Below are 24,348 nucleotides of genomic sequence, written 5' to 3'. Positions count from 1 at the left end.
TGGAGGACACAGGGCAAAGGGGTGACTTTATTGAAACCTTTAAGGATGTAAATAAGGCTCTGGAAGACAATATTTTTAATATTAAGCAAAAATCAAGAACATGGAGGCATAACTTCAAACTGACAGGAGGGAAGTTCAAAAGTAATGTTAGAAAGCATTACTTCATAAAAAGAGTAATGGAAGCTTGGAACCAACTTCCAGTTTAAACATGCTTGGGATAAACACATGTCCATCATTTGTCAAAAATTAAAAGATGAAATAATATATCTCAAAGTGCAGACACAAGGACGACTAGTCTTTTCTGCCATCAGTATACTATGGGTCTAGGGCACTTCTGAACAGGAATTAACCAACAAAATTTCCCGCACCTTTCACATTCAGGGACAAGACTGCATTCACAATTATTCCTACTCAGAATGTATATCTTGTCCTATATACAGTTTTTGATTCATAAATTGTTTTAAGATCACCCTATTCATGCTGAAATCCTTTCAAGGTGACTGCATTCAAGGAGCCAAGGCGAAATCTTTTGTTTCCTCATACTTTCAGTGCTAGCCATAAGATTATGCATTATTGTATACATTGGTATAGATTGAAGGTTATACTTTTGAATTTAGGAATCAGGAGTCTCTCTCGGAGCAAAAGTTCAGTACAAACAAGAACAGGCTGAAATATCTGTTGATCTTGCTGTAGATGAACAAACTGTTCATTGTATTTTCCAAGTAGATATGATATATACTAGCTGAATATTCTCTAAGATAACAATCTTTCATTCCTTATTCCCGTCAGGAACCATAAAGTTGCTTTTGAAGATTTAGAATCTGTTCCCAATCCAGAACACAGCAATTAATCTCACAAATACTAGTCAAAAAGCAATTTAATATCTGTTCTTATGGAGCAAACTTTCATATGTAAAGGTGATTTGGAAAAGCACCCAATATTAATCACCTGAAGAAAAATCTCTTTTATATCATGGTTTCTTGCCATTGTAGATGGGAAGCACCATTCTCCAAACTTAGAATAGGCTTAGTGTAATCCCAAGTCTCAAAGAAAACCAAACCAAATTTCTTGCCCAAGAAACCCAGGAAAATACAAGGCATTCTCAACCTTCTCATATAAAGACATTCTTCTATTACCCCTATTCTTTGGAGCATTGTAAGCAAATCATCTCTATCTACTTTCATACCATCTCGAACAATTTAAGTAACACCGAACATACCCTTTTGTTCATAATTAAATTTACACCTTGGTTTCTCTCTTTCAGCTCCAGTATAATAAGTACATATGTTAAAATAAATGTTTTTATTTATTTATTTATATAGGTTTCTCAAGCATGTATGAGAAAACAAGTATAAGTACGAATATAACATACAACTGTATAAGTATAAGCAGGTATACGTATAAACATAAGAAGTGAGTACAAATAAATGGGAATAATAGGACAGGGACGGTACGCTGGTGCACTTATGCACGCCCCCTTACAGACCTCTTAGGAAAGGGGTGAGGTCCCCGGTAGACAGTTTAAGGTTAAAGTTTTGTGAGTTTGAGGATGTAACAACAGAATCGGGTAGTGCATTCCAGGCATACAATAAACACAAAATGCTTCACACAAAATGAAATCTTAAAGCTGCAATGTATGTTGCCCGTCTTCACCGATAGACTTCTTTCCTAATTTCTTTGAGCAGCGCTCGCTTCTTGAAAGGAAAAAGGGCGTTCACGGGAGTTCCTAAACTGAAACTCGGAAGCCCCACGTGCTAGCGTCCGGTGGCTCCCCTCTTCTTTTCTTGTCTCTGCGCTTCCGCGACCCGGCCGTTGCAGCCTAATGCTTCGGAAACTGCTTCCGGTTCGCGAGGGCCCTTGGCTGCCGGGATCTGGTTGTCGGGGCGGTCTCTTAGGAGTGAGGTAGGGTCGCCGGCGGTCCTTGTCCTTTCTTTAGTGTGCGCGGGTGCCCAATGCAGCTTCTTCCGCCAATAAGCCATTCCTGAAGGGAAGGGATCCCCTCGATTCAGGAAAGGGCAGGGAGCGCGCTGGCAGATCTCCATCCTACATGCTCGCGATCTGCAGGTGGATTTGCTCCCTCCCTTCGCGCAGATCCCGAGGGCCGTCTGAAGCTCCCAGGTAGCCTTGGGCAGAGGCACTCGCTGCAGTTCGGTTTCTGGCTGAGTTTAACATGCCAGGCTGGCTTAGCTGACAGGATCTGCCTTGCAAACTTCTAAGCCGCGGGGTGCGCCTTCCGCTTGCAAAAGAAAACGGGACAAAAGCCCAGCGCGGTTTAGAGAATTGCTACTATCTTTCCTCTTACGCTCTTGTTCCCTGCATAAGCAGACTGATAAAGAAGCAGCTTTCTCTAAAACCACATTGAAATCAACATCTCAATGGTGATAATTTACTGAAGTGACAATAGGGTTCAACTGAGAAAATGCTCTACTGTGCCATTGTATTGGAAGCTTGAAATAGATAAATGTAGAGGCTTTGCTTCGAGTAGGGTTCTTTCTTATCAACGGTTGAATCTTCATTTGCTTGAATTAGATTCCAGTGGTTATTTAAGCAAGGGGTGTCTGGTGTGTCTGTGAGATATATTATTGTTTGTTAAAGAATTCTTAAACAGAGGGTTAATTTTTTGTATGGTGCTGATGTGTATGTGTGTATATGTGTAAATATAATGCTTGTATACAGATCTGTTGGTCTGTATACAAACAATGTGGTTATGCTGTTATTTTCTCTGACACTCCCCCCCCCTTTGATTTCTAAATACCTCTCTATTATGCATACTTTCCTGGGAGTCTATTTTATTAAAATTATTGGAACAATATTGTGTAAAAGAGAATATAGAAGTTTGTAAGATGTTGCAAAAATAACGTCCTGGATTTGTTACAGTGCAATCAGATACCTATGTATTGAGAAGTAAATCCCATTAAGTGTGTCGAGGGTGGCTCTCAAGATTAAGCATCTAGGTTGTTTTTCCTATTATATCTTTAAAAAAGTTAGATATCTGGGATTGTCTGACCATTTTTCTCTTTGTTTGTTTGTTGTTTTTTCATAGGATTGTTTTAAACATATGTTAGAAATATGGCCGTGTCTATCATTATAAAATGGGGTGGGCAAGAATTTTTAATAACCACCTTGTCAGAAGAGGACACAGTGTTGGATCTCAAGCAATCACTCAAAGGACTAACAGGAGTGCTACCAGAACGCCAAAAACTTCTGGGACTTAAAGTAAAAGGTAATCTTCTCCTTGACTTTCTGCGTTAAATGAGGCAGCTGTGATAGTGCTTGTTGTTTAAAAGGCAAAATGTTAAAGCACTTCTTAAAAAATAATATAACATAAACACTAGTCTAAGATTTATCCCTCACACCATGCACAAGAAGCAAACAGATACTTGCGCAGTCAACAATAGTCCATCCTCTATAACAGAATATTCTGGTGATGTATCAATGCATAGAGAGCTGTTCAGCTAATTTAATTATGTGCTGTGTGTGTATGTGTATGTGATATATATGTATATGTGACACATATATATTTCCATTTGTTTTCAAAGGAGCTTGCTTTCTAATGCAGGCATATTCATTTATGAAAAAAATGGAATACAATTGTAGCATGCTAAAGGGTTAGAAACAACAATGTATCTATCCAACAAAGAGAAAACCTTATCTCTAAGACTATAGCTTTAGACATACTTGTTTATGAAGATCTTTGTTCATTCCCCCTTGGGATTTTCCAGTAGCATATTGGCTGAATGGATTAAAATAATTTATTTATATATTTGTTTGTTAGAGTGGCATCCCTTTTTTTACTTCATGAATCTAAGACAATGTACATAGCATACTTTCCTTAATGTATTTTCTCCAATCCTCTGAAGCAGATTGGACTGAGAGACATTGATTAGCTCATCGTTACTCAATGGGTTTTCATGGTTAAATTTGAACCTGAGTTTCTGTGATTCTTGTCAAGCGCTTAATCACTATACAACAACTCAACTACTCTTTCAGAGTATTATTTATACTTGGAATCCTAATAGGATTTGGAAATGTGATAGATGGGACAGGGCCATCCTTGAGTGCACAATGCAAATGAGACACGTTGAGCTAGTGTCTCCAAGCATGGCAGATCAGAATCAGTAAACTGCTAAGTCACTGTTGTGAGATGGCTATTCATCCTAGTTACTTTACCTTCACACCACGGTCATGCTTTTGAATTGGGCAGTCATTCCAGTTGAATGAATAAATTGCTTTTAACATCCAAAGAAACCAGAATGTGTAAAACAACCAACACTCGCAGTTTAGCTATAACAGTCAGGACTGGAGTTGAAAATTATAAACACATAATTTCTAGATTATTTAGTTACCTGCATTAGCAGGAAAAGCTAAAAATATATATTTACTTCCAGTAATGTACAGCTTGTTCTTAACGTTCTACAATGTTTGTATTAGTTGTGATTGCAATAATTTTAATATCATTACACAAAGGACTAAGTGCAAGTTAACAGCTACCTAGGGAAAACAAGTGAAACTGCTCAGGATGTAAGCCCCAGAAGTTCTTTAGACTGGCTGTTCTTATTTGAAAAGAAAGAGAAATATTTGTCTGAATTAAACAAAGTAACCAAGCTGTGTAAGAGAAGCAGCCAAGAGAATTCTCACTGATTTATTGAAGCCTTTCCAGCATGCCTAGCAGAAAAATAAATAGCAATAGCACATAGACTTATATACCGCTTCACAGTGCTTTAGTGTACCTCCTCTAAGCAGTTTACACAGTCAGCATATTGCCCCCAACAATCTGGGTCCTCATTTTACTGACCTTGAAAAGATAGAAGGCTGAGTCACCCTTGAGTCTGGTGAGACCCGAACTGCCTAAATAAATACATAAATAGATAAATGAATTTATTTAACATCTTACCTCAGGGTAACTCTGGGCGTCCTTCAATCATAAAAAAAGTTATATAGAAAGAATTTTGTCAACATTGATTTGTTTTATGTGGTTAAAGGGATATTTTGCTTCATTGACTTTAATGTGTCAGTGATTCAAAAATGGCATGCAGAATAAACAAGAAATTGCACACTGTTAATTAAGAAATCTAATCTGTTTATTTTGCAGGCAAGCCAGCAGAAAATGATGTGAAGCTTGGATCATTAAAATTGAAACCAAATACTAAAATCATGATGATGGGGACTCGTGAGGAAAGTTTGGTAAAATATCTTCTTGCTCTATTAAAGCACAGATACCAATTTCTAATGGCTATAAAACTGACTAAAATGTAACAATCAAAATAATGTTAAAATGATGTAAAGAGCCTGCTTTTGTGAAAACTTTCAGTGTGGTCCTTCGTGTAAGTATTTGTCTTTGCACAATACACATTAATGGACCAAATTTATTATTCCAAATGCAGGATTCCTATATATCATGTGAGCCTATGGAATACAGTACCATTTGCTTTCCATTTTATTTATTTCCATGTTCTTTTTGTTGTTGGCAGTAGCCTTTAATTAAATGGCAGCTGCTGGTTTCCTGTGAGTGTCTATAAATTCATTCAACCATGTTTATGCTATTAATTCTTATAGTATGAATAGCTATCAAGAAATCATTGTTCTGGGCTGCAGTCCTTTGATTCTTAAGATAATGTCGTGAAGGCCATTGGACAAATCAGTTTCTCTTTCAAGGTCTGTGAGAATGTTCCAACTTGAAAAAAAGAGATTCGGGATTTGTTTCCTCTCTTGGTTTTTGAACAAACATTCCCATTTTTTCTGTCCCAGTGGTACTCTTAAAATATGAGAGCAAAAAAGAGAGAAGATTGAGGTATGTAACATATCACACGATAGGAGCAGGGACATTATTGCCACCAAGCACTTCTATAGCTGCATGATACTTCTGAGAGAGAAATTTAGTGCAACACTTGACTTGGACTAAACTTTTTCTTCCATTGCTTGAAGTGGAAAAGATTTTAAAAAATGGAGCCTTTAATATTAAAAGTGTAGACTGCATTTCCCCTTTTCTTCCCATATGGATCAAGATCCAAGTTCTTTGTGGGTTCCAGAAGTTTGAATGGTAATCTGAGTTTATTCTTTGCTTACAAATCCCAGGATTTTTAAATGCTAACAAGACTGCAGCTGATTTATTTGCAGGAACAATTAAGTAAGAGTGAAGGGATGCTGTGCTGCAGCAGACAAATTAGTAAGCCAAGAATTCATGGTTCTGTGGCTGCTTCTTTCTTTTTTCTTTTTTGGGTAATCCACCAAATTAGGCAAACACATGACTATTTCTGTGCTAATTTGTTTAAAAAATTACCTTCATTATAGGAAGATGTCCTCGGGCCACCTCCTGATAATGAAGATGTAGTCAATGATTTTGATATTGAAGAGGAAGTTGTTGAAGTAGAAAATCGGTGAGTCACAGAGTAATAAGTGAATGACTAGCTAAAGAAATTACAGCTATATGATGGTTATATTTTTTGTGTTTAGGGAAGAGAATCTGCTGAAAATCTCCCGCAGAGTTAAGGAGTACAAAATAGAAATACTGAACCCTCCAAGAGAAGGGAAGAAATTGTTGGTCCTTGATGTTGACTACACATTGTTTGGTAAGGTTGAAACTGTTACTTGCTATTTAACGTTTTATAGCTCGATTATTACTTATACTATATACCTTATAGTTCAGTATGGTTTACAACAGGGGTGTCAAACTCAGTTTCATTGAGAGCTGCATCAGGGTTGTGTTTGACCTCGAGGGGCTGGGGGAGAGTGGCTGGAGTGGGCATGGCCAGCTCAACATCACTCATGTCTGAGGCACCTGTGAAGGCCTGAGCACTCTGCCAGCGAAAACAGGCTCCCGAGCTCCATTTTTGATTGTGATGGCCTCCTGCAACCGTCTGCCAATGAAATCAGAACTCGTGAGGGCTGCCTCCAGCACTCCCAAGCTCAGTTTTCACTGGTAGAGGCACTGCGGGGCAGTCCTTCACTGTTTTCAGGGCAGCCCCATGGGCCAGATTTAAGCACCCTGCGGGCTAGCTCTGGCTCCCGGACCTTGAGTTTGACACCCCTGATTTACAACAATAATTACTATATCTCAAATAGTTTAGTTTGAATAGTAGCAGGCAGATCATGATGACAACATAAAACTATAAGACAGTAAGCAACATGACACAAACATTTTAAGCGTCTTTTTAAAAACCACCAGTGAAGGGAATATAAACATATTTAAGTGAAATAATTTCAATAAGTCAAATTGATTATGAAAATATTTCATTTCCTGTTATCTGCTAATCCAATGGCCCTTAATCCCCAGCTGTAAAATATGTTTTTTTAAGGCTAATTGTATGGTATACATAGGGTTAGTTCTTTGGTAAACATATAGGTCAAGGCTTTAAAGATAAAATGTTGAACATGAAAACAAGCAGGTAGTCAATTGGTTGCAGTCATGTTTTTTAAATATATGCTTTCTCTTTACAACGCAGGGAAAAAACACTGATAACAGTAATTTAATATAAAACATTTCACATCACAGTAAGCATTATAATTCTCTCTGAGATAGCTTTGATTAAGTAATATTTAAATTCAGATGTAAACAAAAATCTGAAATCAATAGGTCAGTTGAAACAATGCGTATAGATCATAGCTCCAGGTAATCAAAGTTTAGCTCCCTGTTTTAGATGTAACAGAGATAGAACATAAGCTAACAAGAGTATGTGCTGACGGTAATATATGTAAAAAAAGATGAAAAACTGGTGTTCACTTGGGTCTAATGTTGATCCCCAGCTTTTTGAAATCTGATTTAGCAATTTGGGAGTGTCATGTCCACAGGGTAGTAGTGATCTTGAATTGTATATTGTGGAATCATTATCTTATATTTTTTAATTAAAAGTTTTACAAGGAACATTAAAACAAAAAGTTAGAGAAAGAAAAAATGTAGGAAGAATGAAAACAAATTAGAAAGAAAAAGCTTCCAAGTTCCTTTGCAGCAAATATGTGTAAAATTACCAAATAATCTCTTACTCTATAAGTACAAAAAATGCTCATTCTTTTCTATTATCCAGTTTTTTCCCCCTAATTACCCAAACCACAAGTGCACTTTTTCATTTTATGCAATACATTTCTAGGGGGGTGTTCTAATCAGCCATAAATATAATGTTTTCTCTCTAAATAAAGAAGTTAGCCAACTCTATAAGGATTTTTTTTTAAAAAAAATTCCCCTTTTTTTATAAATAACTCAAAGTGATGAAGATACTTAATATTCCTTCCTTCTTCTATTATCCCTACAATAACAACCCTGAGAGGCAAGTTAGGCTGAGAGAGCGCGCAATTGCCCAAAGTCACCCAGATGGCTTTCATGCCTAAGTTAGGGCTGGAACTCACAGTCTCCTGGTTTCTAGTCTGATGCATTAACTGCCAGACCAGTTCCAATCTGTTCACCAACCTTTACTCCATTGTAGTACTTTTTCACTTTTAAGCTTACAGTAATCTCACTGCAGTTATCATATATTTTTTTAAAAATCATTATTAGGCTGGTATAAAGTAATTTAGTTTCACTCTGTGGGGATAGGGGTTGTTTTGCCTTAAATTACTTCAGGTCTGGTACTGCAGGAGAAGACTCTGCTTATTGGTCTCCCCTAAACTAGCTGAAATGGAACCATGGCTGTTCGGCATTGGCAAGTGCTGTAGGGATTGTCTACACCAAGGATGTCAAACTCACGTCGTCACAGCAGTGTGACGTGACGTATTGGGACTTTTTCCTCTTTTGCTAAACTGGGCGTGGCCACCACATGACGCATCCAGCCCACGGGACGGGAGTTTGACAGCCCTGGATTACACTGTGTTCTAGAAAACCTCCAAGGCACACTGTAAAATTGTTTATGGGATTCACTAAAACTGTCCAGCTTGGAAGACTTTTTTGGTGCTTTTACTCCAAGCTATGCAGCTTAGGTCATAGTAAGGAACTACATGTAGTATGGCTTTAAGTGGCCAACATGGAAAACCTTGGTCACAGTAAGAGGACTCCAGGTTTGGTGGCAACAGCACCTGCTGCAGGATCTATGAAACTGATGGTTTCTATGCATACAGTTCCACATTTTGATGCAATATTTGGAGCAGTACACCTTTCAGATGAATTAAAATTTTACCTATCGACTGGTATGAGATTGGAATTTTTCCTTCTTTTCTCTTCTCTGCAAACTCTGATTTGTAGTATTTTAGGCTTTTTTTAAAAAACTGCAACTAGCTTAAGTCAGAATGTCAATTTATGGTGATGATGTTCAAAGAAAATTTAAACCGAGTCCAATGAATCAGACAACTTTCTTTTCAGATCACAGGTCATGTGCAGAAACAGGAATTGAGCTGATGAGGCCCTACCTTCATGAGTTTCTGACATCTGCATATGAAGATTATGATATTGTAATTTGGTGTAAGTCATTTACTTTACAAACAGAAATAATTTTATTACTTGCCATTTTTATTTGCAATGCATGAGTCTGATGATACATATTGAAGCTTATGTTTCCATCTTTTTTGGTGTTCAGTCTTTCTGTTTCATTTAATCCTGTTTAATTTTGGTCAGTTGGACAAACTGTGTTGACGAAAAATACAGCTGTTCCTGGGGGGAAAGAGATTAGAAATCCCTTTGGAAAGTAAACCAGAAATTCTGCACTTTGCCCAAGATGTTGGGAATGATACATTATTCTTAATTGGCAGATTCCCTGTGCCTTATCATTTCTTATTACAAACTGCTTTGAAAGCTTTCCTTGATCTCCAAGAAGTGTAGTTGCTCCAGTGGAAGAGCGAGAAAGAGATGACACTGTGAATCCAATTTTTTCTAAAGCTGTGCAGTTTTTAGATGGTACTATGAATCTAGACCAGGGGTGTCAAACATCACATGCCCTCCCCCCTTGGGAAGGGGGAAAAATCCCTATACGTCATGTGACGACGCGAGTGACGACGCGAGTTTGACACACCTGATCTAGACCATGAGGCATCACTCTGAGCGCTAGTTATTGTATCATGTATCTATTATTCTCTTGGTGTTCATATTTTATAAAATTATGTCTTAATGCTTCCTCCTGATTTATACTAAAGTGAATGGGCAATAGAATAAGTCTGTACTTCACATATACCCTTTGGATTTTTTCTATATTTATTGATATATTCATACCTTCATTTATTCATATATGGTGGTACTATATCTTTTCTATCTATTGACAATCAAATGGTTTCTTGCTAAGAGTTTTGATACTTCTTCCAATACATCTGAGTAGTACTAGGTTGGGGAAAGCTTTCTTAGAAATATGCAAATCATACCTTCTTAATAACTGGTGGGCAAAACCCATTGGGCTTCAAAAGGTAGGATGATTTGTTAACAATAAAAGAGTGAAAGCTAAATTTAAAAATATCATAATAATTACCCTGATTTTAAAAACAGAACAGCTTTTCATTTTATAATCTCTTTTTCTACTTCAGCTGCGACTAATATGAAATGGATTGAAGCCAAAATGAAAGTAAGTATTCCATATGGCTTTCTCTTTCTAATGTTCTATTTAGATTGTTTAGAATTTGCGTGGTTTTTAAAATGATCTAGACACAAAATTCTAAATCTACTTTAAATTAGAATGCAGAATGCTGGCGTTGATAAACTGGCATAAATAAATCTATTGGCTTGGATCCTTACATTTCCATAAATAAAGTATTTGGCAGATGGGAGATTCCTGCAAATAAATGGGCAAGGAGTTTAATTTTCACCAATTCTCCTTTTAAAAATATCATTGTTGTTGCAACTATTTTGGATGTGGCCCTATGAGCTGTAGAGGAGCAAAGAAATTGACAAAATGAACCTCTTGTTAACCACAGGGCCTCAATTCAGTCAGATTATTTTCTGAATAAAAAGAAATTTTCTGAGGATTCAATGACCTGAATCCAGGTCATTGAGGAACTTTTCTTAAGAAAGTTCATGGGATTGTTACTTCTCATATATTTCCTAGTAAAGATTAACAGCCGATGTACATGCTGGCCTATGGTTAAATGCCAAAATAGCAGCAGAGTCTGAGTTAAATCAGTAGGAATCTAATAACTGCTCACCACCAGTTCCTGAAATCATCCCATATTTTTTTCCTCTGGATCAGATATTTCCCTCAAGCCTAGCTTGTAGACATAGTTCCTTGAGAAACATTCCCATAAATGCATCTGAAGAATGTGGAAAATAATAAGAATGCTGTCCATTTTTCAGCCCAGCTGGCTCCTCACTCACCATATTAGATAATGTATTTGGCAGGACTTCATGTAATCCACCACATAATTTTTCAGAGGTCCTAATCCAGACAGAGCTATGCTAAATCACTCTATCTTATTCAGCTCTATGTTATACTATATGTAAAAAAGCCTGAACCTATTTTATACCTGCAGCCTGTTTGGAACTACAGGAATAATGTAGCTGTGTTTGCAGACCACAATCAATGGCTATGGGTTGGTTCATTAGAAGTTCTGGAGACAGGATGTATGACCACCTTTAGATATTGCATATAAAAATAGGAGAATGTTGTTTTATTTGAAATATCTTAGTCACTTTCACAAATTTTGCTGGGATGCATGCATATAGCTGTGATAGAAAATGTGTCCTATTTTTAATCTTAACAATTAACAGTTTGTGAACGTGTAATCAGGAACAAAAGAAGGTATTTTACTTAAATTAGATCAGTTCACTATAGAATCTCCCTGTGAAACAGATGGGAAATTCTTAAATATGACAGTTTCGGTGATGATAGTAGTTGCAGAAGAATCAAAAGCTACCATTAAGAAGTTTATCTTGCTATAAAACTATCATAACTTTTGTAACACTTAGTAAAGTTGTTCGTAAAAGTTGTGCTTTTACATGATATTGTCGAACATTCTTAGCTTTTGAATGCCCTGAGCACTTCTAGGTAAACATGGGTAGCACTTTTATATACAATATACAGTATGTAACCAAAGGACTGCTAGGTGTTTTGGCATCCCATTCCTGACGCAAAGCACATTTTCAAGCATTTCCCCTCAAAACATGGTCTCTGACTTGACAATGATAGTCATCCCAACTAGGTGCAAAAATGAAGCTGCTCTGTTTGTATATAGAGAGTTGCATTGTCTCTTGCAAATAGTTTGTTACACAAAAAAAGATGCCAAGCTGCTCAAACACATTGAGATATTAAAAAAAGAAAAGAAATTGGGTAACTGGCCTGTTAAAGCACCTGATTACTTTTGTAGAGTAATCTTTTTACATATCCAATCCTTTCAAAATGTGCCTGTAAATAATCTGAGAAATAAAAATAAAATGAAGAGTGTCTTCTGTTGACCATGATAACTTAGTAAAGTAGCCAATTCTGTTCCTTGACTGCAGTGCCACAATTTGTAGGTACAAATTGGGCAGCCTATATTTTTTTATAAACAAACAAATAAGGCCTGCCTTCCAACCCTAGCCTGTCACAGTTTCTTTCAAGAGAGGAGTGGGCAGTTATTTTAACATGTTTAACAATCTCTCTTATTTGTTAGGCAAATTTGTTAGGTAAATTATAGCAGAAGGGTAGCTAGACCACAAAAGTTCAATCATTGTTCTTTTTGCATTTCAGGAGCTGGGAGTAAGCACCAATGCAAACTACAAGATAACCTTCATGTTGGATAGTGCCGCCATGATAACTGTGCACACTCCAAGGCGAGGCTTAATTGATGTATGAGCAATTACTTTTCTATAGAGGGGATATTTTCTCAATTTTTAGAAGTCTATTTATTTATGTAGTCTATTTATTTTATAAAATGTGGATATGACTCCCAATCAACCTTTTCCATGTCTGAAAGATTATTGTATGGAATCCTCAGGGATTAGAGTATATCATTCAGTTATTAGTATCTCCGAAGTGGTAACTCCACAGTGAAATTATCTAAGGAGCGATAGTTTTAGATGATTGAAGTATTCAATACAAATGTACACTTTAAGAACTGTGCAATTTGTTTTGTCTACTTGAGGCATCTAGATTGCAGTATATCTTGTAGAAAGGGAGGGAGATGCTTGAATAACTTTAAAAAGTGAGACAAGCTGCAATTAATTCTCAAATTTCCCAAAGCAATGCTATGATGAATTACAGAGTTGGAGATCTTATCATCACATATTTCATTTTAAAGATCACTTTGGAATAAATTCTATTAAATTCAGTGATATGTATTCCGAGATAGTGAGTAGATCAGTGGTAGTCAACCTGGTCCCTATTGCCCACTTGTGGGCGTTCCAGCTTTCATGGTGGGCAGTAGAGGTTTTGTCCGATACTGAAGCACTTTCCTTTTTTTAATTTAATTGACTTCCCTACTTTATAAATCACCATTACTGTGGAACCGGTGGGCGGTTAGAAAATTTTACTACAGAGATACAAAAGTGGGCGGTAGGTATAAAAAGGTTGACTACCCCTGGAATAGACGATTGCAGGCTTTAGGTTCCTAAAATTGTTTAAACTCAGCAATTTTAACTTGATTTTCTTCTAACTTTGCTTCTATAGGTCAAACCTCTAGGAGTTATATGGGGCAAATTTTCAGAGTTTTACAACAAGAAAAATACTATTATGTTTGATGACATTGGTCGAAATTTTCTGATGAACCCACAGAATGGACTAAAGGTAACTTTTTATTTAGAAAAAATAGCTGGCTAAAAAAAAAGGTAAACTGGGGTAGATTTACATTTGAAGAGTTTTGATGCTGTTGTTGGAACCAGTCTGATCCTGTCAGCATTGCTGCCATTAGGAGGGCTGCTTCCTTTTTCTTTCATGTCACTATCTACATAAATCCCTGTACTATGTTAAAAATAATATATGGGGATATCGGTTCTGTTCCGTGCCTTAGTGGCTAAGTATTTGCAATCTGATATTGGAAAGAAAGGCTTGAGCGAACTAGGATTTCCGTGAGCCTGTTCTAGTACCTCACCCACTGACATCACACTGTCTTTCTACTTACAGTTATTTTAACCAAGCTCTTTTAGAACTTGTGCAACTACTTCTGAATAAGGCCACGTTGTACTTTACTACTAACTTTTGGGTACAAAATGTGGTAAAAACCGTTTTGGTGCTAGCGCTGATGCAATTTTTTTAAGTGCTCTTTTTTCCCCAACTATGGAAAATATGGCAGGTACCTCTGGTGAGCAGTAGCTAGTTTGGAGGAAGGCTTGGGGGATTTTAACAAAACACTATGTTAGGTATTTTAAACCTATTTAATACAAAGAACAACAAGAAAAATCATACAATTTTTCCATATTTTGCTACTACTTTTTGGTGAGTGGGGGTTGCCTTTTCCTGATTCAGAGTGGATAAAGTATGTCAAATCATCCTACAAATCTGTGCTGAATATTAATTTGGTATATTATGTGCACATTAAAAATGGGGAGCTGAAAGGCTTACATAACACTTTTTGTTAGTTGACAGGAAAGAAGGAGTTGAAACATGTAAATAAATAGTATATATAGAACTACTATACAACATCTATTCTCTGATGTATGTATGTATGTATGTATGTATGTATGTATGTATGTATGTATGTGTATGTATATATATATACATAAATCAGAGAATAGATGTTGTATGTATGTATGTATGTATGTATGTATGTATGTATGTATGTATGTATATGCAATTGTTTGATATCATTGAATAATTCAACAGCAGCATTTTGTTACTTTTGCTAATAACTGGTAGAAGTTTCTACCTGCTGATAAAATATTTCTGTCAGAAGGGGAGACAGAATTTGTTTTGAGCAGAATAAAAGTGTGGCATGCATGTTCTGAAATGACAGGTAAAATTGCAGATCTGTTTCTTCCCATCCTCAAATTTGACAGGAGTTTAGTAAGATGTTTTACTTAGCTGTCATGATTCAAGCTAGTATTCTCTTCCTAATCTCTCTACTTTGGGGAAATATAGCCAATGAATGGATATAACCTTAAAATCAGTGATCATATGGATAGGAAACTTGATAGAGCAAAACACTGACAAAATAATTTCAGTGTTTCCTTCTGGAGAAAAAAACAAGCAGTGTTAAGATTTTATTGACAGCAAGACAAATTGTGGGTGACTGCTTCTGAGAATGTTGCTGTAGGAGGAATCGAGACCAGATGTTTTACTAGGTACAGCAAATTTTAATTAGCTGTTCCATAGAACATTAATTAATTGTCATCAAGGCTTAATAAACATGACAAGTGGCTGGGATGTTTTATAATCCTCTTAGAAGGACATGAAACCTGGTGGCAACTATTGCAACAAAGCTAATAATAGTTGCTTTTCCAGTTAATTTTTGTTCTTTGCAATTAAACATATATGGTGCACTTTTCCCCGCTCCTAAGTCACAGATTGTCATGTTCATGGAGAAGCCAAACATGCATTTATATAATTTGGTAGAGCAAGTACTTTGAATACACAATTCTGTACCATCTCAAACTGCCCTTGAGGATTATCCAGAAGCTACAGCTAGGCCAAAATATGGCAGTGCAGGGAGTGTTGGGTTTCTCACATTATGCTCATGTAACCCCACTGCTTTGCAAGCTATGCTGGTTACCAGTCAGCTTCCAGGTGAATTCACAGTATTTCAGGGCTCTCCTAACAGGCTACCTGAGGGATTTCCAATCTCTAGTTGTTGGTGGCCATCCAATATGGTCAAGTAGAATGGGTGTGCTCTTGATCTCATCAGTTAAATGGCATCATCTTGTGTTATCTTCTCTGTTGCAATGCCTGCCCTCTGAAACAACTTATCCCCTCCCAAAGTTCATATGACTCCCATCATAATAACATTTAAATTGAGACAAGTTGACATGAGGTTATTTTCCTCATTATAATAGAAGAGAATATACATAGCTCAGAGTTGAGCTGTGAAAGGGGAAACTTCACTCTCACTAGCACTGGTGAAGTCAATTAATCATGTAACCAAACATCTACAACAAACAGCCAAGCTCAGAGAGAACCAAAGACTCCATTCTCTCACGGGAGGCTTCATATATTTGATTGGAAAGAAAATAATGTATTGTGGCTCTGCTACAATCTGATGACTGTACACTGGAGGGCAGTCTTACTCTCTAGCAACAAGTCAGAGTAGCCAATGTTCTCTGCGTGAATGATGCAAAATGGAAAGCTGGTAAAGTTAAAAAGTAAATTTATTTCTGGAATGAGCTTGCAGTAAGTGATTACATTTGAACAATAGTACATGCAGTACTGTTTTTTATGTTCCTTTATTTGACATGCAATTGTATTTTCTGTCCAATACATAGAGGTAACACTAATTTAGCTGGTTTAGCTGGTTTATTGTTCAATGTATCTAGCTAATATAAGTTCTCAAATGTAGAATGCCAGGCTTCTGTACTCTTACATACAAAACCTAGTGACCTTTTTACAGCAAATACAGTTTTTCTTAGAAAGATTCCATCAAAGTCCCATTCGAAAGGAAATTACTCTTGCTCTCAAGTTCAGTTGCAATATGCTGCCTCACAGCTAGTTTAAGTGTGTGTACAGTATTAGTAAAAAAATATATATGCATCTGCCTGGATCTTTTGAGTTGCTCCATGGATATGACTAGTACACAGGAGCATATCCAAGGTCCTTTGCTCAGGATTTCTTGATTGTAGTGAGAGAGTCAGAACATTATGATCTGAGGTGGGAGGTGAGAGATTGGCTGAATTCAAACTGTACAGCTAAATTCAATTGGCTGAGTTCAAACTGTACAGCTAAAGCTGATCTACGAGATTAGGCTGCGAATAGACCATCCACCATGTTAGTATACTCTTTATGTAATTAACCCCCATTTTATTTTTTGGTCAACAGATAAAACCCTTCATGAAGGCACATTTAAACAGAGATAAAGATAAAGAGCTTTTAAAACTTACTCAGTATCTCAAGGAAATAGCAAAATTAGATGACTTTTTGGAGTTGAACCACAAACACTGGGAAAGGTAAAGATTATGTAATTTGATATATAAGTGAATTAGGATTGGTCGTGAGATGTGTGTTGCCTTAAAATCGTTAGAGGAGTTGCATCCTTGGCCATGAAGTACAGTGCACTTGTGTTTGTTTGTTTTTAGAATTCACATTCAAATGTTTATGGAAATGAAAAAAAGGCAGCCACATGTTCTGCAACCAGATCCACATCTTTTCTTTCCCTGGTTGAACGGAACAATTTGAAGGGAAGTTGTAGGTATGCTGAGTTGAACTTAGTTTTAGTCCTTCCTAGGATCTGGCTCCTCAGTGAAACAGATCGTACTTATAGCACCTCTTCAGATCTTCCTTCGTGGCACCAAGAGGTTGGGAAAAAATGTGTTCACCACACACTGCCTTGCACGCTCTCTACAGATACACTTTTGAGTGTCTAAATATGATAATTGGAGGGTTGAAATTAAGCTGCCATTGCCAATCTGCCAATCACCAACATCTGTCTTCAGTGATCTTGGTGGAATCTGGTATCTCTTCTGCTCTGTGTTGGCCCCTCAAAATTCTGTTCATGACTTGGCGATACATGAGATTGAAGTGTAGTTGACTCAAGTGAAAAGCAATACCAAGCCTTTTACTGAAACTGCAAAGAAACATTATCCACAACTGATGTGTTATTCCCCTTCCCATTATGGTTCTGAAGGCTACATGGTACCCAATCTAAAATGAATATATACATTAATCCAATATATATGTTTCCAGAATATCAACCAGCTCAGTAGCAGTTTGAAATGCCCTGTGTTGCTGATTATGCTGATTATGTGCATCATGTTAATGTGGAATTATATTTCATGTTACAAATAGATAATGTTTTGATTTATTTCAGGTACCTCTCAAAGAAACAAGGACAGTAATTTTAATTTTGTGATGCTGAAACCAAACAGAAGATAGAGATCCTTTGATCTTGTATAAGCTAGAACAAAGTAGTGCTGGACACTGACTTAATCCACCTGAGTGACTCTTATACCTGGCCTTTTGGTTTGTACTGGTCTCTTTTGTGAAGATCAGTGCTGACAAAATAAAGGAAAAGAAAACTCGGAGATAACCTTATCTCTGAGGCTATGTAGAACAATCTCCTTCTTACTGCTATTGTAGTATTGCCAAATGTTTGAAGATTGTATTGTTTTTCAAGGGGTGGGGGATAGAAAATAATTATTCAGTCTATCAGTACTGTAAATCAATTTCCAAATTCTGATCTTGACCATGGAGCCAGTTTTTTTGTATTCTCAGTTTGAGAAACAAGTACATTTCATGTTATGGTATTTAAGTTTATGAATTATAAATTGTCTGATTATGTAATGGTTTGTTAAGTGTTCCTTTTGTGCAGGAAAGCACTATCAAGAGGGAAATATGCCTTCATGCACAGATCTGAATGACAAGATCCTGTATACAAAATGTTTCAAATAAGAGAAAGCATTTAAACCTGAAGAGAATCAGGATTAACTTCTTAAAAGATGGAACATTTGTTGTTCTGTTCTAAATCAATCTTCTTCAGGATACAAATGCTTTCAGTGACAACATTCAGCAACAATTGTTCTAAAGCATCACATTAGTTGTGCTGCTTTGGCCGAAATTGTGGAAGTATGATAAATATCGACCGATAGTCCCTCACTGTGCTGTTCTTATGCTCAAAAGCAGGTTGCCTGTTTCAAATTAAGATAACAAAATAGTTCTGAAGAAAGTAGAACAGGCATGCTAATATGAAAAATGGTAATAAATGCATTTCTTAAAATTGGTTTCCTGTCATTCTTAATTTTATTACAGAAACTCAGCTTTAAGGAAGTAAGTAATATTTGATTTTAATGGCCAGTAATAGTTCAGTCTATGCGAGATGTTCTTGCTTGAATCTCTTGATGGAGATATAAAACCAATACAGCAATCGTTCAGAGACTCAAATGCTGTGTTTTCTGGTGGATGGATTTGCCACTGAGTTATGATTTTGCCAGAAAATCATAACTGGAGTTTAGCTAACAATTCCATTGTTTCTTGAGATCCAACAGAAGTAAAACCTCTAGAGCAGGGATGCAATTCTTTGTATATAACATTACATAAACTGGAATATGTTTGATTGATCATGAGAGGGTGGATTCTATGACATAAGGTGGTTCGAACTATGAAAACAATACACTGAGAAAACAAAGACAATATAAGCTTGGTTACTTTTATGAGCTTAAACTCATAAACTTTATCTCATATTGACTTTGCTTACCATAGCCTTTGCTTCCTTCTAGTATCTTCCAGCGTTATCAATGTTCTTTAGCCTTCCCACTGTTCTTTTGGTGAGCAGAACAGGTTTTATGGTTTATCAAGTCCTTGAAAATATACTTTAGGGAGTGGCTTGGTTTGCTTTTCCTAACAAATGCCACATTTCCCATGCACATTAAAGAACACTTGATTTTTCTTCTCTTCAAAATGTATTGCAAAGTAAAGCTATATTTTTAAAAACACTAGTTTCTAATTAGTTAGAAGCTTTTCCAAAATTTGTTCAACTTGCTTTTTATGCATTCTCACCAATCAGCAAAATGTAGGTGGGGGGGAATTAACTGTTGTCTTTGATATATGAATGAATCATGCAGCATTGGTGTGGCTAAACAATCCTCCAGCTGTAAAAAGAAGCTGCCCATCACTGAGTCACTTAGACTGTTGTGCCGACCAAGGGGCTGGAGCGCTGCTGCTGGTGTTGGATACCATTGGTCCCCACACGCTTCTACCTCTGGTGCGTGCGGCAGGGGAGTGGGGCACCCAGCCAGGCTGATCACCCTGAAATGTTTTCCCAAAATAAGTCTTAGCGCTTATTTTGGTGCCCTCCCAAATAAGACCGGGTCTTATTTTAGGAGAAATGCAGTATATGTTATAGAACATCTATATGATATACACCGAATGCAGAAGTTAAAAAGCAAGACAGATTATGTTGCTTACTTGTTTATTAAACAATTATACTGTTACAGGTTATAAGAAATATTCAGAAAAATTAGAGAATAAGCAAAGAAAGATAGCATTCTTTATTATGATAGATGAGCAAGGAACCAAGAGATTTGGGGTGGTAGTTGGTTTTTTAGTACAGTGGTTGTGCATTCCTGATTTCCTCAACATGGTCCATAGTGCTGTAGCTTAAGTGCTCCACGGCTCAGCCTGGTAAGAGAAAAGCAAAGTGAGGTGTGAAAATTCAGAAGATGCAAAATTACTCATTATTAAATGAATAAAAAAAACACGAGAAGCATTAACCCCCAATGTAAGTTCTATTGAAATGGATGATGAACTCAGCATCTTCTGTTGGCCACTTCATTTAACAAAACAGCCCCTTTCTCCAATTTCTAATGTTCATTTCTGTTAGAATATTCTTAGTAAGGAAGCAAGATGAGATCAAATATAAGAATCTTAAATTCCCTACATGCTGAGAGCAAAGTACACAATGGTTCTGGGCATCACTTGTTTTTCATTTTCCAAAACATGAAAGTTATACTTACACAACTGCATTGCAGAACAAGCACTGGTTGCCGTAGGTTGCACCATCAGAACCACAGTGTGGTATAAGCTCCAAAGTACAGGCCTCTTGAATCTCACCACTACATTGAATCTGCAGAAAGCAACAATACATTTTTTTTTCAAATTTTAGGATTGAAATTATAAATATTTAATTGTTATAAAATTAATTGTGTAGAAATATGGTGTGAGTGACCCAGTAGTCTCACCATAGGTTCATATAAACATACTATTTGTCTGATGCATTTCCATTCCCCTTTCTAATGCTTCCAAGCAAGGAAATTGCAAATTGGGCTGACTCTTTTCTTAATCAATCACCTACCAACTCAGATTACACAAATATACCTGTGAAGATCAGGGTTTGTATTAATATGTATGTCTGTATGTGTACATGTATGTACCTTTACACTTATTCACACTGAAGTGTGTTTAGAAAGATCTTGAGTTTTTTGCAGTTCCTTTTCAGTTTGATTAGTCTGATCAGTTTGTTACCTGGGGAAATTTTGATCCTCAGGAATCAAATTGATTATAAACAAATTAATGAATATAGGTGATTGTTCTCAGCAGTAGTGATTAATCTTTTCCATATATCTCTGGCAAAACTGTAATAATTGAGATATTGAACCATGTTTTTTTCTGAAGGTGCATTTTAATAGCCAAGCCATTTCTCAACTTAGAAACTGAACACAATTAGAATTAGAGTTTACTTCTGCACCATGTAAATCTGTCAAAATAAACATTGCAAATGATTTTCATACTTAAATTTGCTTTTTATTTTTCTTTGCTCTGTAAAATCACTGATCTTAATTTTCAACTATAATAATATGGATTTAATAATGTATTTAAAAGACACAATTGCACTTACGTTTTCTTCCACTGCTTCAGTACCAACATCTAGAACCAAACAATAGTAATATAAAAGAATTAAATTCAAAGCTGATGTTGAAAAATGGTTGACTGGATAACATTTCTTTGATTATATAAACATGAATGTGTTTTATTTCACATTCTCCTTTATTTTCTCAAAAGAAACCAAATACCAATATGTGGATATTATTTTTAATATCACTGAATTACATTTGCAACAAAAACAACCCACAAAAACAATCCAGCATAAAGTAAACAATATTTCCTTCAAAAGGTATTCATAACCAATTATGATCTTCAAGATTCTTTCCATGGATATCTGAAAGTAGATGGAGGTTTTGAAACTTTGATGTGAAATGTGAAATTTCTGCATCTTAACATGAGCCATGTTAAGTGTACATCATAAACCATGTTAAGTGTACATCATAAACACTTACTGTGATATGGAAGCTTTTTTGCCTATAGATTTACCTCATAACATGGGGATTTTCATGCCTCATCAACTAACAATGTATGATTTCTTCATGCAAGAAGATAAAATCCATATGATACACTTCAAAATTAATTATGGTCCTTCCACTTAATCCGAGGTGGTATTCAGATGGTTCTCACTGTTTCTGGTGAACCGGTAGCAGAAATTTTGAATAATTCGGCAAATACCGGCAAACCGTTTCTGGTGAACCAGGAGCGGAAATTTTGAATAGTTCGGCAAATACTGGCAAATACCACCTCTGATTGGCACCACTCCCATGTATTCTCTACCTCCCTAGTCCCAGATCAGCTGGGTTCTTTTTTTGTTGCCCTGCACAGGAGAATGGAGCTGGAATGCAGGTTAGTGGCGTGGGAATGGAATGGAGATTTTGCAGCATCCTTCTCCCAAGAGTGGGGAGGGAATGGAGATTTTGCAGGTTCCTTCCCCTGGAGTGGGGAGGGAATTTGTATTTTTCAGTATCCTTCTCCTAGAGTGGGGTGGGAATGGAGATTTTGCAGTATCCTTCCTCTGCCACACCCACCAAGCCACACCCACCAAGCCAAGGCCCCAGAACCGTTAGTAAAAAAAATTGAATCCCACCACTGCATTGAATCCTTAATTTAAAGGATTATTTTTGATTGCAGAAGCTTTTAGAATGCCTGAATGTTCCTCTTTCTGAGAAATACATGATGGAATATGACCATTTCTAAGAGGGAGGCTTCTTTGGAAAGGAATTTTTGCGATGATGATGTGGGACTTACCCATATAAAACGTTAGCATCAGGGGAACAAGCAGAACCCCTGCTGTCTTCATGTTTGCTTTTTCTGAACTCCCTGCTATTTCTTTCTGATCCACAGATTCCACTGCCAGAGTGGAAGGGATGTAATAACTCTTTTATGTTAGTGCTTTATTTTATGGAATGTATATGCCAATACTATGATGATTTTTCAGGTTAATATTTAGCTATGGAAATATGATACTTCTGCATTAAATTCAAATAACTTCCTTATCTGCATAGTGAACAGTTGGCCTCCAGCTTGGTTAAAAAATAAGGTATAAATTTGCTTGGTTTTTTTGCTAATAAGCCATAAGACCTGAAATGATTAAAAGAGAAATGGCAGCCAATTCCATATAATAAACTTCAGAACAAATGTTTTTAAATTAAGGAGGCATATACAATAACATTCTGTATTCTTCAAGGCTGCTTTTTACATAGGTTTCTAGGTAAAATATATTTCAACCATAAAACAAGGAATAGAATCTTTCCTTCTCTGCTTATTCTACTATGGTTGGTAAGCTCAGCTTAGTTTTTGAGAATTAACAATCTTATTTTGTCTTCAGATCCTGTGATTCCTACTACCAGTGCCTCCAGGGTTCTAGATTGGGGAAGTATGATGGTCTTGGAATAATATTCTATACACATTAGAGTAGAGACCTTGTTTCAGTACACAATATATCGATATGACTGATGCAGCCATATTGGTGCCGTTCATTTTATGTTAATCACAGAGAGAGAGTGATACACAAAAATAGAAAAAGAATGACTATTATAAAGCGCAACTAAATGATCCAATCTGTAAAAGAATATAAAGAAAATCTATAGCTTGAATTAGGGCCAACTAAAAAAAAATTTTCACTGCAAAAAAAGAGAGGAAGATTTGATCTTACACATTTCTTTCTGTCCCAAATGCACATGTATTCATATTAACACAGCTATCACTGAATAATACTTGACCTGAACATGAAGAAATTAAATATCAATTTGTTTAATCTGCTGACAACATAAAAACAAACATAAATAATCAAAAACAACTTAATAGATCTAAATTTACAATTTTTTTAAAATACAATGTTGGGTTAAGGATAATACCGGTAGGTAGTTAGGTTTTAGTTGATTAAAGCCGGGCTTCCAGTTTTTGATTCCAGGTTCACCATCAGAAATGCTTTCTGGGGCTTTAGCACTTCAAAGCTGCTTATTCTTTAAATTTTGGTATCTATTGGAGTCGGGATTATGGATTATTTTATTTCTAAAGATTCATATTATTTCTACATAATACCAGCTATCATTTGGGATGGGAAATCTGTCATAAATATAATATTCCTGTAAAGAAGCCTTTAAAATGCCCACTTTTGTGAGGCTGAGTGGATAATGTGGAACTAGGTCTCAAAATGCTATCTAACTGAAAAGGATCTTTTGCAAGGTCCTTAATCAAGGAGAGAAGCAACCTAGAACTAAGAAGAAATTTCCTGGCAGTTAGAACAATTAATCAGTGGAACAACTTGCCTCCAGAAGTTGTAAATGCTCCAATACTGGAAGTTTTTAAGAAGAGATTGGACAACCAATTGTCACAAATGGTAAAGGGTTTCTGTCTGAGCAGGGAGTTGGTCCCTTCCAGGTCCCTTTAAGGTCCCTTCCAATTATTCTATTCTGTTCTGTTCATCTTACCTGAGTACAAAAAGAAGAGGGCCAGGGTGAAAAATACGCAAAAAGCCACCTTCATGTTGGTAGGAGAGGATAAACCACACTAGGCTCTTCCACTGAAAGGTCTTGTAGCTATCACAGACACAGGTGCTGTTTAAGCT

The 24,348-nt window shown here is 36.4% G+C and overlaps 2 protein-coding genes across 5 annotated transcripts; one reads left to right on the top strand and one right to left on the bottom strand.

Moving 5' to 3' along the window:
• The first annotated feature begins 1,785 nt into the window (after nucleotides 1–1,785).
• On the top strand, nucleotides 1,786–18,675 carry UBLCP1 (ubiquitin like domain containing CTD phosphatase 1). Of its 4 annotated transcripts, none has more exons than XM_014070772.2 (11): nucleotides 1,786–1,902; nucleotides 3,044–3,223; nucleotides 5,093–5,179; nucleotides 6,296–6,377; nucleotides 6,454–6,569; nucleotides 9,287–9,385; nucleotides 10,435–10,472; nucleotides 12,570–12,668; nucleotides 13,488–13,604; nucleotides 16,782–16,909; nucleotides 17,770–18,675. In XM_014070772.2, the coding sequence occupies exons 2-11, from the start codon at nucleotides 3,070–3,072 to the stop codon at nucleotides 17,795–17,797; spliced, it is 948 nt and encodes a 315-aa protein (XP_013926247.1). In that variant the 5' UTR covers nucleotides 1,786–1,902; nucleotides 3,044–3,069; the 3' UTR covers nucleotides 17,798–18,675. The 4 variants fall into 4 exon arrangements, with proteins under 4 accessions (XP_013926247.1, XP_013926244.1, XP_013926245.1 ...); XM_014070769.2 differs by having other exon boundaries at nucleotides 5,093–5,184; nucleotides 6,292–6,377; XM_014070770.2 differs by lacking the exon at nucleotides 1,786–1,902 and adding an exon at nucleotides 1,939–2,118 and having other exon boundaries at nucleotides 5,093–5,184; nucleotides 6,292–6,377.
• A 1,174-nt stretch (nucleotides 18,676–19,849) lies between these two features.
• LOC148048045 (ovomucoid-like) lies at nucleotides 19,850–24,348 on the bottom strand. The gene is made up of 4 exons (XM_087709389.1): nucleotides 24,212–24,348; nucleotides 21,292–21,320; nucleotides 20,411–20,520; nucleotides 19,850–20,075 (listed from the first exon to the last, which is right to left on the bottom strand). The coding sequence occupies exons 1-4, from the start codon at nucleotides 24,264–24,266 to the stop codon at nucleotides 20,030–20,032; spliced, it is 240 nt and encodes a 79-aa protein (XP_087565515.1). The 5' UTR covers nucleotides 24,267–24,348; the 3' UTR covers nucleotides 19,850–20,029.

The sequence above is a fragment of the Thamnophis sirtalis genome, unplaced genomic scaffold (genome assembly GCF_051295495.1).
Source record: "Thamnophis sirtalis isolate CommonGarterSnake01/CBP01778 unplaced genomic scaffold, rThaSir2_p1.2 scaffold_3, whole genome shotgun sequence".
Taxonomy (NCBI): Eukaryota; Metazoa; Chordata; class Lepidosauria; order Squamata; family Natricidae; genus Thamnophis; species Thamnophis sirtalis.
Note: the sequence above shows the minus strand (reverse complement) of the source record. Positions and strands in the feature narration are given on the sequence as shown.

Excerpts from the sequence above, each read along its gene's own strand:
- UBLCP1 (XM_014070769.2), top strand. The coding sequence starts at position 3,070 with ATGGCCGTGTCTATCATTATAAAATGGGGTGGGCAAGAATTTTTAATA. Across the intron at positions 5,185-6,291 it reads GGACTCGTGAGGAAAGTTTG|GAAGATGTCCTCGGGCCACC; the intron begins GTAAAATATCTT and ends CCTTCATTATAG. Across the intron at positions 6,378-6,453 it reads GTTGTTGAAGTAGAAAATCG|GGAAGAGAATCTGCTGAAAA; the intron begins GTGAGTCACAGA and ends TTTTGTGTTTAG.
- LOC148048045 (XM_087709389.1), bottom strand. The coding sequence starts at position 24,266 with ATGAAGGTGGCTTTTTGCGTATTTTTCACCCTGGCCCTCTTCTTTTTG. Across the intron at positions 21,321-24,211 it reads CCTCTTCTTTTTGTACTCAG|ATGTTGGTACTGAAGCAGTG; the intron begins GTAAGATGAACA and ends GTTTGGTTCTAG. Across the intron at positions 20,076-20,410 it reads TTGTTCTGCAATGCAGTTGT|GCTGAGCCGTGGAGCACTTA; the intron begins GTAAGTATAACT and ends TTCTCTTACCAG.